The 16252-nt window shown below is 39.8% G+C and overlaps 1 protein-coding gene across 1 annotated transcript in view; it reads right to left on the bottom strand.

Moving 5' to 3' along the window:
- Positions 1-10743: 10743 nt before the first annotated feature.
- The window catches only part of ALDH1A1 (aldehyde dehydrogenase 1 family member A1), a 59272-nt gene continuing 53763 nt past the window's right edge, over positions 10744-16252 (bottom strand). Inside the window, exons 12-14 of the mRNA XM_087715988.1 lie at positions 14549-14706; positions 11997-12071; positions 10744-11215 (exon numbers count right to left, since the gene is read on the bottom strand). Coding sequence (XP_087572114.1) covers positions 11143-11215; positions 11997-12071; positions 14549-14706 — 306 coding nt within the window. The 3' untranslated portion in view covers positions 10744-11142. The remainder of the gene's footprint in view (positions 11216-11996; positions 12072-14548; positions 14707-16252) is intronic.

Raw genomic sequence — 16252 nt, 5'->3', positions numbered from 1 at the left:
GGACACACACAACACACACACACACACACACACACACACACATGAAAGTTTGAATGCTTCCTCTTTGTCCTTTTATCTCCATGTGAAGTAAGTAAGAGCTTGTCAGTTTACTCACATTACTTTCTTGGCCTGAGCTCAGGCCAATTTATCTCACGGTTGTCCTGATGGTGGTTTTTCCTTCAGTTCTTCAAGGACATTCCTTCTTTCCCTCCCACCAGCTCTTCAGCCCCCTTTCACACTATCTCTGTGTGCAGGCAATTGGAGCTAACTCTATCTTCTCTCCCCAGAGTTTTCTGTCTGTAGAGACAACTGTAACTTGATAAACTGCCCAGAAAATACAATTAGTGAGCGGAAGAAAACTGCTATTATCTAGGACATAAATTATCTAATAAATGAAAAATGAATGGGTTATGTAGGAGAACTTCTCATGTAATCAGGGACATTCTATACAGCTAAGAACTCTTGTCAATGAAGCTCTCTCGCTCTCTCTCTCTCTCTCTCTCCCTCCCTCCCTCCCTCCCTCTCTCTCTCTCTCTCTCTCTTGCATTGTCATCTTCTACAATATCAGCTGGGATAGTAATACGTTATGCTCCCAGATGCTATCCATGAACTCCCTATTTTGTTAAAGCTTTTCTCTTTTAAAACAATCTGTACATGCATGCTCAGGAAATGGGCTTTTCAATATAGGGGGAATCACACCACCATGGTGGATTACTGCAATGTGCTCTTCGAGGAGTGGGCCTTGAAGATCGTCCTAACAGAGTAATTGTCTTTAAGGAAGCCTTACATTACATATCCTGGTTCTGAATCAGCTGTATTGGTTACCAGTTATTTTCTTAGTCCAGTTCAAGATGCTTAAGTGGGTTGGGTATAAATTAATTTTAAACAGGTTTAAAATATTCATTGCATGAAAATTAGCAAGCAACTAACAGTCATAAGTGGATGGCATACAGGGTTTTAAAAAAATTAATAGCAAATGAACACATAAAAATAAAGTTTCTTTTGTTTTGGTCTAAAAAAATATTTTTCTTAATTGTCCTTTTGATTTAGTTCAGAAATAAAAAACCTAACACATATAAAAGTATTCTTACAAATTAAAAAAAATCAGGAGATTCCTGTTCTATTGAGATTTTTTAATATAGTTTTATTATCATTTTTTCGTTAACATCCCTAGATGCTTGGTGAACAGTGTATTTCCGGGCCAATATATTTTAAACACAGAACTACTACTACTACTATTATTATTTAGATTTTGTTCTGTATGTAATAGAAACATCATACCAGCAGAGGGCAGAGCTTAACTTCTCTTGCTGTGGCTCAAGAAAACTTCAGCCTTTTAATAAAACGGGTTGGTTAAAAAAAGCTGCTACAGAATCCTTCCGATTTTTAGCCAACCTAGACTAACACAATTGTCACTAACACAACTATATTTTCACTAAACGTGCAATTCTTGCTGTTTTGCTGATGTGCCTGCAGGTCAACATAAGAGATTATGGGATAGATTCATTAAAAAAAAATGGCATTGAGCCATTCCTTTCCACCAATGTCTCTTAAACCAGTGTTTGTCAACATAGCAACTTTAAGAAGTGAGGGCTTTGACTTCACTCTGACATCTGCTAGAAGAAGAAATGCCTATATAAAAATACCTCTTAATTATTGCAAAAGTGAATCGTATAGTACAGAGTGAGGCATGGGAATTTAATTAATTTCTTTAAAATGGGTACAATATTTTACACACAGTTAAAACTGTTGTTTTAATTCCAACAGATGCACAGGTATTTTTTTAATGAGGACAAAGAAATTTCCAAGGCTGGTTCCATATGAATCTGACTAGGTTTAGCTAGGATTGGCAATTTTAGACTGAAAAGTTGGAAAATGATCATTGCATAGAATTTTTGACTGTGTTTTTTAAAAAAGTTATGTCTTGAGCGTGGGGGGGGGAACATTCTTAAATTCATAATTCATAATAGCAAGTGAATCCCTATCACTATATAATGACTTAAAATTAAACAGATGTTTTCTGTTCATGGACACAATGCCTTAGTTAAACAATGGAGATTTTTAGTTTTAAATATTTAACTTGTTCCTGGATTTTTTTTTTCAGTTCACAGGTTTTTATCTCTGCGAAATCTCACAGTTTGGCCTCCTATTTGTTATACATTTGCCAGATGTCTGGTTCAGTGTTGTGATTAAATGTTTCACCTACAAAATAAATAATTTTAGGTCTTTTCAACATTTATTGTTTTTAAGAAGTGTGGGTCTGATGAGTTTAAAACAAGTGAAATGCTATAGATTTTTCTTGTCTGCTATTTATTTTTCTCAGACCACTTTAACCTGTGCAGTGCCAAATAATGTTAGGGAATTCCTGTAAAGAGAAAGTCAAAGTCTCTGTTTATTGGCCATGAGTAGCATCTATAGAATGGGTTCTTTAAATATCAGTGGTTAAAGATGCTGAGCTTGTCAGCTGGAGAGCTGACAGGCCGGGTTCGAGACCCAGGCTCCCCGCAACAGGGTGAGCTCCTGTTACTTGCTCCAATTCCTGCCCACCCAACAGTTTGAAAGCATGCAAATGCAAGTACATTAATAAGTACCACTTCGCTGGGAAGGTAGTGGTGTTTCATGTTCCTTTGGCATATAGCCATGCTGACCACATGACCACAGAAAGACCTTCAGACAAGACTGACTCCCTTGGCCAAGAAATGTGCCTTAGAGTCAGACACAACTGAAAGGGAAACCTTTACTTCTTTATATATATTCAAATATCCAAAAACTTGCATTCAAGAGAATCTCAGAAATCTAGGAGGACCATCTGGTCAAAGGCTGTTTCCCCATTGCTGAATTAAAATGTTTTCACTCATAATCAGCAGAAAATGACCTGTGTAAAACTTGTTAGATCATGATTCATGTCTAGCCTACCTATATTGCCTCTGTCTTGTCAGATATAGATTGGCCAAGGCAGGTGGAGGAGTCAAATGAGGAATTAATCTGGAATCATTACATACAAGAGGGCAAGGTTTGATCCCTCTTTGAATGCTCTTCAACCTTATCTAGTCTGGCCCGGGTGCAGCCTGCAGTCTGGGATGTTTCCAGTGAAATGGGCATCAGCTAATTAGGCTCTTCATGTGTGGATCTGGTTGTTCACAACTGACATGTCTCCAGTTACAGCTGGAAGGCCTAACAGATTTTATCTTGACTGACTTCAAACAGAAAGTTCTGGATTCCAAATTACAAAATAACAATTCTATTTTTTTAAAACTATCACCACTATAGTGACCTTTGTAATGTCTCTTCTACCATCCTCAAATATTATTACAATTTTCTCTCTGTTCCACATTCTAAGAGTATAGTGAGAATTGAGACTCTACCCTTGAAGAATGCCACGGTTTATGCAGGGAGGTTGAAGGTCAGACAATTGTGCATATTTTGTTGAGTTGCCTACTATATATTACCTAATGAACAGAGTTAATTTTTTTTCTTGTCAGCAGATGCTTGATTGGCACAAATTGGAGAGAGATATTCTTTATTAAGGGAGCAGCCTAGCAATATCTCTGGGAAATTCTCAGAATTTTGCTCTATTGCAACATCTGTTAGAAGATGTTGAGTCTGATCTAAGAACAAATTTCGACATACAAAGATTTATGAAATTGTCTAACAAAAGATGTGTGCTTTCATAAGATTGTTTTCAACTTTTTTATTTTCATTTTCATTTATTTTTAATCAAATGTTGTTGTTAGTTGCGAAGTTGTGTCCAACCCATCGCAACCCCATGGACAACATCCCTCCAGGCCTTCCTGTCCTCTACCATCCCCCAGAGTCCTTTTAAGCTCATGCCTACTGCTTCGATGACTCCATCCAGCCACCTCATTCTCTGTTGTCCCTTTCTTCTTTTGCCCTTCTACCTGCATTAGGCTGTTCTCCAGTGAATCCTTCCTTCTTATTAGGTGGCCAAAGTATTTGAGTTTCAACTTCAGAATCTGGCTTTCTAAATAACAGTCAGGGTTGATCTCCTCTAGGATTGACCGGTTTGATCACCTTGCAGTCCAAGGGACTCACAGGAGTCTTCTACAACACCATAGTTCAAAGGCCTCAATTCTTTAGTGCTCAGCTTTTCTTATGGTCCAACTTTCACAGCCATACATTGCAACTGGGAAAAACATAGCCTTGACTATACACACTTTTGTTGGCAGGGTGATGTCTCTGCTTTTTAGTATGCTGTCTAGATTTGCCAAATGTATATTAGGGTCATCTTAAGGTTAGTTTCACTTTAGTAGGACTTAACACAACTATGTATACTCAATACATAACGCCACCAATATAGGTTCTGAGCCGATGGTACCTACAACGAGATCTAATTAAGCGAGTTAATGTCACTGAGGAGAAATGGTCTCTCGGATAGCCTGGCCCCATGCCAGGAAGGGTTTTAAAGTATTGTGAATTGGACCTGGAAGCAAACTGGCTACCAATGCAGCTCATGGAACCGAAGTGTAACATGTGCTGCTCAGTGGTGGGTTCCTACCAGTTTGGCCCTGTTTGGCCGAACCGGTAGTGGTTTGGTGATCTGGGTTGCTGGAACCGGCAGTGACCCAGGCCTGTCATGCCCCCGAACCAGTTCTCCAGATGGCGCCATAGGCACCGCCATCTTGTTTTTGCTTCTGTGCATGCACAGAACAATCTTTATTGCATTGTACATGCGCTCAAAGTGTGCATCAAGTGCACACGCACACACACCACACACACGAGCGAACCGCTGGTAGTGCCTGCCAAAACCCAGCCCTGGTGCTGCTCTAAGAGCAGACATAACTGCCTGTGCCTCAGTATTCTGTACCAGCTGAAACTTCGGAATACTCTTCAAGGGTGGCCCCAGGTAGTAGAGAATATTGCATTAATCCAATCTGGAGGGCATGAATTGCTATAATTCAGGACTTGCAGATTCAGGAATGGGCACAACTGGCACACGACAACATTCTACAAAGGCCCTCTTACCATGACTACCATCTGCTCATCCAGCACAAGTCCTAAGTCTGTGAAGATCTCAGGGAGAGCACTGGGTCTTTCTGGGAGGGCAACTCCACCTAGCACCAAAGGCATCATGGTCTTAGAATCATTGGGCCCCCAAAACCAAGATCACTCAGTCTTAGCAAGGTTTAGCTGAAGCCTGATGTACCCAATCCCGATCCTCACAGCCTCCAGGCACCAGAATAAGATATTTGTGGTGTTGCCCCAAAACTCAGGATTGAGTGTGGCATGGAACTGATATAAACTTTATCCCTGAATTTAAGTCAGATACTTTTATCTTTGCAACGGAGCTTCTTTGCTCATCACAAAATGTGACTCACCAATTCAGGCAATGTAAAAAGCATTTATTTGGGGATGGAGGTAAAACCTTTTTTTTTTTAATAGGATAAAGAAACAAAGGATACGAACACTCGGCATACGTGATACTTCAGAAAGCAAGCAATCAAACAATAAAAGACAGTGATTACATGTGAGACTTGAACAATAGAAAACATTGATTCGAGACAATATTCCACAAGTGCCAAATGCATGGATTGTAATACTCTTTCCCAGTTGGGTTTGTATCTTTGTTAAAACTTACATGTGCATTCAAGGACTTTTCAGAAGATGCTCTCTATTGTTTGATGCTGAAAAGACACTTTCTCAACATACCAAAAGGAATGGCCTTGGCTAAGAAGAGAAAAACATGTTTTCCTGACATTTTCTTTTTAAACAAAAATTTAAGACATTACAAGTCCTAATATCATTTTAAAATGCTAATAACTAAGACAAAAGTGCCGGGTAACAATGGCATCACTTAGTTTGCCAGAATTAAGCTACATAATTGGGAATCATCAGCATATTGAGGATACCGCACCCAAGGTGACAGATAAGTTCACTCAGTGGCCTCATGTAGATGTTGAAAAGGAGAGAACACCGTACCCCATGGCATCCCTCCTAGTAAGGGATAAGGGCAAGCCCCCTCCTGTGATCATCACCAACTGGAATTGACCTTGAAGGACAGAGGAGAACAACACCATACCACCTACTCCCAACTCTCTGAACTGATCTAGGACATCATGGTCAATGGTATCAAAACCACAGAGAGGTCAAGTAGACCAGGATATATGAACTAGCCCCATGAGGGCGAACCTATAGCACACATGCTGGAAGTGGCACACAAAGCCATCTCTGTAGACACATGAGCTGTTGCCCATTGCTCTTCTGGGTTCAAGCGCACTGGCCAGCTGGTCTTCATGCATTTGGGAGCACTGGAGACTGGAAAAGCAGCCACGCGGTATGCAATCTTCCCGGTGTGCGCTTGCGCACCGGGCAGCTGCTCTTCCAGCTTCCGACGCATGCATGTGCGCCAGCCAGCTGGTCTTTGCACAGACATGCACACCAGAACCCAGAAGACCAGCTGGCCAGTGCATGTGCACATGCAGGAAACCGGAAGAGCACATGCACGCGCCAGGAAGATTGCGCACTGGGTGGCTGCTGTTCCAGTTTCTAGCATGTGCATGTATGTGCACTCCCATTTTGGCATTTGGTGCCAAAAAGGTTCGCCAACACTACACTAGCCCATCCCTCCCATAGCATAGCAGAGGTCATTTTTAAGCACATCCAATGTCATTTCCATCCCACACCAGGTCTGAATCGTGGCTGAAAAAGATCCATATAACCCATCTCCAAAGCCCTTTGAAGCCCAACCATGTTCCCTATCACCTTTCCCAAATGAAGGGAAATAAGATACTGGGTGAAAATTGTTCTGTATATGATATAGCAATGGCTTCTTAAGGAAGGGGCAAAGCATATCTCTTTAAGAACTAAAGGACGAATTCTCAGGAAAGGTTGAAGTCAACATAAATGGTTCCTTAAGCTTCAGTTCAGTTCAGTGACGCCCAACAAGAGTGGCGGATCTGCAGCCTCCCTAAAATGCTGAACTATAATTCCCATCAGCCCTCAGCATTGTCCATTTTGAATTCCATCCATCCTATTGATCCCTGAAATTTTGCTTCCAAATTCAAGAAAGGAAATAAAAGGAAAGAATCTCCAAGAAAGTTCCTGTTATCAATCTTAACCCTAACTTACATAATTGTGTCAGACATTAGAATGCAAGTATGTTAAGGAAGTATTTGCCTCATGTTATCAACATTTCAGCATTTTGATATGCTTTGGGCTTGCTTATTGTTGTTGAGAAGTGCCACAATCACATTGTCGCAACCACAAAGGCTTTGATAATGTCACACCACATAATAAGCTAAGAGTTTTACAATTAAGACTTGAAAAACAAGCAATAGTGATCTGTTGATATTACTAAGAGTGATGGTTGGGTTAATATATTACAGAACAACCAGAGCAAAACAAAGCATTTTTAATTTATCATTTAGTACTTATAGCATCTTCCTAAGTGAAAATTAGCCAGCAGCGGTAAGACTACACTTGGAAGATTTTCTCTCTCAAAATACCCAAAAGATATGCACAAATTGAAAATTATCAACAGACATCATATGGTTACAATGTATTTACTATATCATCCAAAATTCTTTGGAAAAAAATATGTTTTCTTTTCAGCTTTCCAATTTTTTTCTCAGATGGTTAGGCACTGTATAGATTGCTAGTCATGTTGGCTTTCAGAATACTTTTGTGTTAGCAAAATTCTATTTGCACCTCATGGTGATGTTTGAATAATCTTGTACCTCCTGCCAGGTTGCTGATGTTCTGCATTCGAGCGTATTGCAAATGGTCTTGAGCAATGGCAAACATGATTAATCTTAGGCTGCTCTGGAATCAGAATTCACAAAAGGTGTATTTCTTTGTTTTGGCAAGATTTGTAGGCAAATTCAGCACTTTGGATTAACACAGAGCTGGGCTTGGCTTCAATGGAAAAAAATGCATGCTTAGACGGCATTTAGGTGGATGTATTAGTGTGCATTTGTTTGTAGGTATTAATGGCCAATGCTAATTACCACTTTTAATGCTTGAAATATTTCATGGTATTTGATTTGCTTGGATTCAGACCAATCTATAACATTGCATAATAAGCCCTGGTTAGATACCTGCGTTTTAATAGTTTTGAACTCTTCAATGTTCTCTTCCTTTTCATAGCTTTATTTTTAAGTCAGTGTATGTTATAGTGGATAAGGTAATGGCCCAAAACTGGAAAGACATTTCAGTCTACCTTAGAGTTAAGTTTCTCAACCGTGGCAACTTTAAGATGTGTGGATTGGCTAGGGAATTCTGGGAGTTGAAGTCCACACATCTTAAATTCGCCAAGGATGAGAAACATCATTTTACCTTCAATCAAGGAAGCTCAGTCCAAGAATCACTTAGTCCACATACTTTCTCAGCCCACTCTCCCCCCTGACTTCTTGCTGTAGGGGAAAATAGTAGAGGACACCTTAAGATCCTGAAGGAAGACAGGATGTAAATCAAATACAGTATTTTCAGCTTTATTCTATCATATATTGTTGAATCCTTACTTTGCTCCTTGCCTTGTCTATGTAGAAACTGAAGTATTATTCTGCAGCAGGGGTGACAAACTCAAGGCCTGCAGGCTGTATCTGGCCCATGAGGTGTTTAGATGTGGTCCACAGGGCCACCTGGAAACAATGAAGGACCGGCCTATGGGTGCCTCTGCCAGTGAAAATTGAGTCTCTCTTTTTGGTTGTGACAGCCGCCTGCAGCCCCCTGCCAGCAAAAATGGAGCTCACTCTGTGTGTACCCCTCCCCCCCAGCTCCATTTTTGCTGGCAGAGGGCTAGATGCTGTCGCAACTGAAAATAAGGCCTTGATGAGTGACGTCGAGCTGGCAATGCCCATCCTGGCCACACTCACCCCATCCATGCTCCCCCAGCCGCAACGAGGTCAAACACAATCCTGATGCAGCCCTCAATGAAATCGAGTTTGGCACCCCTGTTCTACAATATCTCAGCAGGGGTAAAAACCATTCCAGGCTATGTTATGGCTGTTAACAATGCAAGTCTTGCTTAAAACAGGCACAGGATTTTTCCCCGCATAAGCCTGAGTTATTTCCACAGGTTGATGTTCCTTGATATGTTAATTAAATTGATTAAACAAGCAAGCAAGTAACCAATCTATAGTGTCAGCCTGATGAATGAGGGCTGTTCCTTTTGTGGAGCTGTAGAAGTACAGTGGGCAATCTTCCACTTGGAGAACAATGGCCCAGAAATGAATGTTACTTCCATCCTTAAAACAAGGGAAATGAAATAGGTTTTCTAGAATGAGGAGTGGAAATTTATGTGACATTAGGGATGATTTACAAACAATATTTGTATGGAAATGTATGGAGAAACTGAAATGGAGAAAAAGATCCAGAGGTGCTGCATGCTTTTCATGACGTAATGAATGATAAAGTAATGATAAAAATTACTGTGCTGATAAAAGCAGAATGTCAGGCACCTTTCAAAAGTAAAGGTTTTTTAAAGACATAATAATTTCCATCAAACAAAACCTCTGTTTATTTTTGATTGTGTCACCAAGGCTGTAGTCCAAAAAGACTTTTTTTTAAAAAGAATTAAAAATGGAGGCCTCTTCATTCTCTTTTGTGCATTATATTGCAAGCTCCCAGAACTGACTGACATTCTTCTAATTTACATGACACTCTGCCCGGACCCTCCATTTGTAATTAGATTACATTTACCAAATTATACTGTTGCTTTTAAGCACGTGTGTTGGCCCTACAAGATTACTTCAGACCAGGAATCCAAAATCATGCAGATCAGTGCTACTTTTGTGGTAAAGCTCTAGTAACAGAATCTTGCAAGCCTGAATGTGCTTTCCCTCCCTCCCTCCCTTTATTTTCATGAGAATTAGGGAAGGGCTTGTCAGAGATGTTGACTACATTCCTGCCCTAGACTCAGTCCTCCTTAATCTCACTGTTGTCTGAGTTGCACCTCTTCCTCCTGTCCATCATGGCCATTCTCTTTTTTCTCCACGCCCTGAGGATTTGTAAGAAATAAGAAACATCTGATTTCAAGACATTCTGTTATCTCGGGGAAATCTGTGGCCATCTTGTTTTTTGTCAGATTATCAGAGTTGAATCCAATTATTATTTATTCATTATTATTACTTTATTTTTATGAGTAACTCAAGGCAATCTTCATATCCAACCACACCTTCCATCTCCTATTTGTTCCACAACCATCCCCCTGTGAGGTGAGTTGGGCTGAGAGAAAAAGCTGGCTTTCATGGCTAAGGTAGTATTTGAATTCATGTTCTCCCACTTTCTAGCCTGGTGACTTAACCAATGCAGCAAATCAGTGGTTTGTTATTAAAAATCAGAGTTAAAGAACATGAGTGCCACACGTTTTCCTTCACTTCCAATTCTTTTTGTCAGTTGGTTTTCTGAACTGAAGGATCGTGGCGATGGTTAGGATCAGTAGTAAGGGACTGCCAATTGTAATTATATATCCAGCCTTTCTCTCATATAGCTCAAAATGGCAAGTCCACCCGAATTCAGCAAAACTGGCATCTGTTTTGCTTTAGGATTCAATAAAGGACAAATGTAGCCTGAGATAGCCCCAAAGTCCTTCAACAGCATTATACGGACTTGGAATTCTTTTAAAAATTAAACCACTCTGCTGATTGCATTTGCTGATATGTGCCAATTGCAGTTGAAAAAAAAAAAGAGAGAAAGGTTTATAAAGTGTACATCCAAAATAGTTCTGTAATATGAGCAGATTCAAATAACAGCAGGAAGCAGAAAATTGATTTCAAGAGGTAACCATTAGCAAAAGCAAACTGTTTATTTGATAGTTATATATAAGTGCTTTTGCCAAGCTCATACAAAAGAACAGGAAATTAACACCTCTAGAATACAAGTGAGCAATTTTTGTAAATGTATATTTTAACCATTTATTTTGCGCAGCACTACAAATCTATTTAAACCGGCAAATAAAATGTGAATAAAGTTCATAAATTGTTAATTTGATTCAGCATTATGATCCCCCCCCTTTCCCCTCTAACTGAAACCATTTCAAAATTTTAAAATTACTGTTCATAACTGTTAAAGGTAACTAAAAACGAAATCAAAATTAAACAGGGAATACAGTCTGCTACAAAGCGTTTCACAACACAACTGGCTTTTGCAGTTTGACCAAGTAGCCAACGTAGCTCTGTGGTGCCATTATGAATTCTTCTGTGGAATTTTGATTGTGACTGTCTTGACTTCTGTATATTCGTGAAGGCCGTATTCACCCCTTCAAAGAGAGAGAGAAGAGAAATGACATAAGAATAGTTCTTGAAATAATGTTTGCATCCAGATTGTCCTGTATTTTTTTTCCTATTTGCTGCAAATACTGCAAGATGGTAAAATTGTCTGATGATATATTTGATCCTGATACTATTTTGGGGGGGGGGGGGGCTGCTATTAGGTAAAAATAAAACCAAGCTCTCCGGGGAGCATGTAGACAAATTGCTTGATTCTTGGATGCTGACTAGACCAGGGGTGTCAAACCGTGTTGTCACGGTGGCGTCATGTGACGTATCGTGACTCCCCCCCCTTTGCTAAACTGGCGTGGGTGTGGTCAGCATTGACACATCTGCCCTATGGGCCATGAGTTTGACAGCCCTGGAATACACCATCAGAATGACTAACTTGTTACTAGTTAACCAGAGCAGACAATGAACCTGAACACCAGAAGTAGAGTAAATATGCCATTTATCCCCCCCCCCAGCAACTTCTGAATAAAAAAATGAAATCATTTCTACTGAAAAATGGCTCATGGATAGCATAGAATGAAAGGATCGTCACACAAGGTAACACTTCCTTGTATTCCTTCCTCATAAATGCAATGGAACAGTTAAAAACTCTATAGTGTGAAGATAAGTCTCCCACAAACAAGAATGCACAGTAACAATCCCATTATTTTAAGACAAAGAATCATACAACTGATTTATGAATGCTAACATTTCCTTGTGTGTCGCACAGTTGCAAACCGATCACTTCAATCTGAAGCAAAGCCTAATGGCTATACTTACAGCTCGCGTCCATTTCCTGACATTTTGAATCCCCCAAAAGGACTTTGAGCAGACACTGCACTATAGCAGTTAACCCTGAGGGAAAAGAAGAAAAGATAAAGACAAATTATACAAGGGGTAGAACTATAAGTAGAATGACCAGCTTAATTCAGCCATAAGAGTTTGCTTGCCCTGTGTATATCAGTTTTACATTTGTAAAGAAACTCTGGTCCCACTTTCCCCAAGCTGGCATTTGTAACTTTTAAAATCCTTACTCAACATAGCAGTGACTCAGCATGTTTGTCCCAATATTTATGTTACAAAATATATGTAGAGAGTAAGGAAGATGACCTTGGGGAAACTGTGCAGAGTTGTTGCCTAGGCAAAAGGCGCTAAGCACTTTTAAAGCCCAGGTAATGGTCTCCTTATTTCACTCAATTATATCAGAGGAGGAGGGACAGCAAAACCACAATTGTGCTATACAACTGGCAAGTTTTATTGTTACAGCCACTCTCAATAAAAGCAGTTTCACTTCTTGGTGTACCTATTGGGACTAATAGTATTTTTTGTTTTATTTTGGTGCATCATTCTTGACTCTTAGTCTGGACTGCCTGGACAACTCCCTGCAGTTTTTATGGCAAGCTTTTGGGAGTGATATGCCATGGACTGTTTCGTAGGGTGAGAGGGACTGGCCCAAGGTCACCCAGCTGGCTTTGGGCCTAAAATGGGACTAGAACTCCCGGTGTCTAGCCTAATGCCTTATGCATCAACCTGCTTCTCATTGACCACAGCGTATACACAAAATATCCCATATCACAAATATATCGTAAGAACTGTTACGTGCTCATCTCATCTTTCCTTTTTTTTCAACCTTAACCATGTGCCATTTCGATAACAATCTGAAATATTAAAAAGAAATCTGTGAGAGGGAAAAAAAAAACCTTGAATGTAAGACATTTTTGTATTGATAGAAGTGCCTGGTCTTAGAGGTCTCAATTGTGACACACGTTCTGGTGAACACGACCTTGGGAGAGGTATGGACTCATAAGACAGGTGCTTGTTACAGGTGAAGTAGCTCTGTGATTATATTAGGTATTGGCTTCAACTCTCAGCATTGCCATTTATGTTAGGAATCTCTAGTTCTCTTTTTTTATGGTCCACCTTTTGTTCTGGTAAAAATGGCTGAATTATGTCTTTGGGTCTTTGCTTATGTCACTTGTATATTTCTTTGGGGATGTTTCTGATTTTGATGTAAAAATTTGTGAAAACTGATTGCCTCAGTGGTTGGCAGTATAGGGGTTTGACCCTTAAGGTACACAAATCTTATCATTGGTGCCCTCATGTTTTGGGTGAAGACTGTCTTAGGGCACATATGTGCTTATTTGCCAGAAATAAGTTTCTAAGCTCATTTCAGCTTCCACACACCTCTAACATGTGAAGTTTTATTTTACCCAATTTTACCAAAACTATGTTTGTAAGATTATATTTTTTCCAAATAAAGGAAATAATTTCATTTTATTCCATTTCTTTTAAATTTTTATTCATACATTCTAATTTTTACTGACTCTGAGCTTAAGACAAACATTTGTAACAAACACCAGAAACAAACTCATACACGATTTCACCCACAAATTGCTTTGGTTCTCTCCTCCAAACAATCTACTATAGATCATCTTGAGATCTATCAATAGATTTACTGATGTTCTATTCCCCTTTGCCCTGATACCTCGCGTGGGCAAAGTACAGTGTGTACTTAATTAGGAATGATAGAAGGCACTTAATATTTTAATTGCTTTATTTTATTTATTGTACCACAACTGTTTTCTACAATGTTCTAGATCAGGGGTATCAAACTCAATTTTATTGAGGGCTGCATTAGGGTTGTGTTTGATCTTGGGGGCTGGGGTGGGCGTGGCCAGGGTGGGTGTGACCAGCATGATGTCACTCATGCCGGGAAGGTGCTTGTGGTGGCCCGAGGGTTCTGCCAGAGAAAATGGGCTCCTGAGCTCCATTTTAGGCTGTGACAGCCTCCTGAAACCCTCTGCCAGCAAAAATGGAGTTGTGTGTGTGTGTGTGTGTGTGCGTGTGCTTGCTCCATTTTCCCTGCCAGAGCACTGCGGGCCAGTACTGTGCTGTTTCCAGGACGGTCCCGTGGGCCAGATCTAAGCACCCCTTGGGCCTTGAGTTTGGCACCCCTGTTCTAGATGGTTCACAATAGAAAAATTATTGAAAAACATGGAACTCTCACATAAGAAGCAGCAACAGGCAAGCACAAAATGCCTAGTGCTAGTTACTTAGGGGACTGTGTTAGCTTAGAGCAATATTGCCAACTTTAATATATATGGAATTAAACTCCCAGAATTCCCCAGCAAGCATGCTGGCTGAGAAATTCAGGGAGTTGAACTCCAGACACTTTAGTTGCTAAACAGTGGCTAGAGTAAAATATAAATTATAATGTCTTCCCAACGCATGACATATGGCATTGGTGATGTGAGAAAGGACCACCTTTGCAGAGGCACTAAAACTACGGAATTCCCTTCCAAATGCAATTTGGCTCAAAGAAGAATACATACCAGACAGTTCCAGCCTGAAGTGCAGCTGCAAATGTCAGTGCTTTATCAATGTCTTTGGTGAATACTGCAGCTGCTAGACCATAGCGAGTATTGTTCGCTCTCTTGATAACTTCCTCAATAGTTTTGAATTTCATGATTTGCTGGACAGGCCCAAATATCTGTGTTAATGTAAAGATAACAATAATTATGGAGGTCAAAATCAGGAGGAAAAAAAATGAGAAGTTCAATAAGTTATTTAGGATTTTAGATTTGCACCAAACATATTTTTTCTTAGTCTATAAATAGTATTCACTTTATATATTGGTTTGGCTGATGGTGTCTTGTTCATTGTTATTGGATTTTTATCTTTTGGCTTGATATTTTGAACCAGTTAGGATAGTATTGCACCTGCACAGTGCCTAAATCTATTTGTTTTAAAAAAGGAAGCACTCACAAGAGTGATAAAATGATTATTTAAAAAAAAATGGTTAAAAAATAATAGAGAAGTTTCAATTGCTGTTACCGTCCAATTGCACCCAAAGTACCTACCGTATTTTTCAAAGTGATAAGATGCATCTTTTCCCCCTCAAAAATCTGAGTGTGTCTTATACACTGAATTCCATATTTTTTTGCCTCCTGAAACCCCGCCCCTTCACCAAAATGGCCGTCCATAGCCTTTAGGAGGCTTTCAGAGTGCTCCTGGGGGCTGGGGAGGCAGAAATGAGTGAAGAACGGGCCATTTTTTGCTCATTTTGCCCCCCACCTCCCAGGACCACTCTATAAGCCTCCTAAAGGCTATGCATGCCCTTTTTTTGACAAAAAAGGGGTCCGTTTTCATGAAAAAAAGGGCCATTTTGGATTCATTTCCCCCCCCCCCCCCCAAAGCACTCTACAAGCTTCCTAAAGGCTATTCATGCCTTTTTTTGAAAAAAAAACTGGGCCCGTTTTTGGGAGGTCTGCAGAGTGCAAAAACTTTTTTTTTTTAATTTGCCTCTTCAAAATCTTGGTACGTCTTATACTGCGATGCATCTTATACTCCAAAAATACGGTAGTTTCTATAGGTTTTAATTTTATGCTTCAAGTATATAGTTAATTTAAATAATTTATATGGCTTTTTCCAACTCCATGATTCATACACTTGAATCCCCTCCATCTAAAATGAACGTAAGAGAGAACATCGGATGGAGCATAGAAATTGTCTCAGTGAAAAAACAATGACACAACCTATTTCCACATATGTAACTTTCTCTTAGAAGGGACGTGGTGGCACAGTGACTAAGAAGCTGAGCTTGTCAATCAGAAAGGTCAGCAGTTCTGAGGTTCGAATCCCTAGTGCCGCGTAACAGAGTGAGCACCCGTTACTTGTTCCAGCTTCTGTCAACCTAGTAAAAATGCAAGTAGAAAAATAGGAACCACCTTTGGTGGGAAGGTAACAGCATTCCATGTGCCTTCGGCATTTAGTCATGCCGGCCACATGACCACGGAGAAGTCTTCGGACAGCGCTGGCTCTTCAGCTTTGAAATGGAGATGAGCACTTTCTCTTATGCTCACTGTTCACACTGTTCCACTGCTTCTTCTGCACATTTGCACATTTAATATATATACATTTGCGAAGGACTACATTTTAAAAGTGCATATATTTAAAAAAAATTAAAATGCGTTTTAAAATCTAATCCATCGCATTAATATATATAGATATATGCACTTTTAAAATGTATATATATT

The sequence above is a fragment of the Thamnophis sirtalis genome, unplaced genomic scaffold (genome assembly GCF_051295495.1).
Source record: "Thamnophis sirtalis isolate CommonGarterSnake01/CBP01778 unplaced genomic scaffold, rThaSir2_p1.2 scaffold_5, whole genome shotgun sequence".
NCBI lineage: Eukaryota > Metazoa > Chordata > Lepidosauria > Squamata > Natricidae > Thamnophis > Thamnophis sirtalis.
This window is presented reverse-complemented; position numbering and strand designations above follow the sequence as displayed.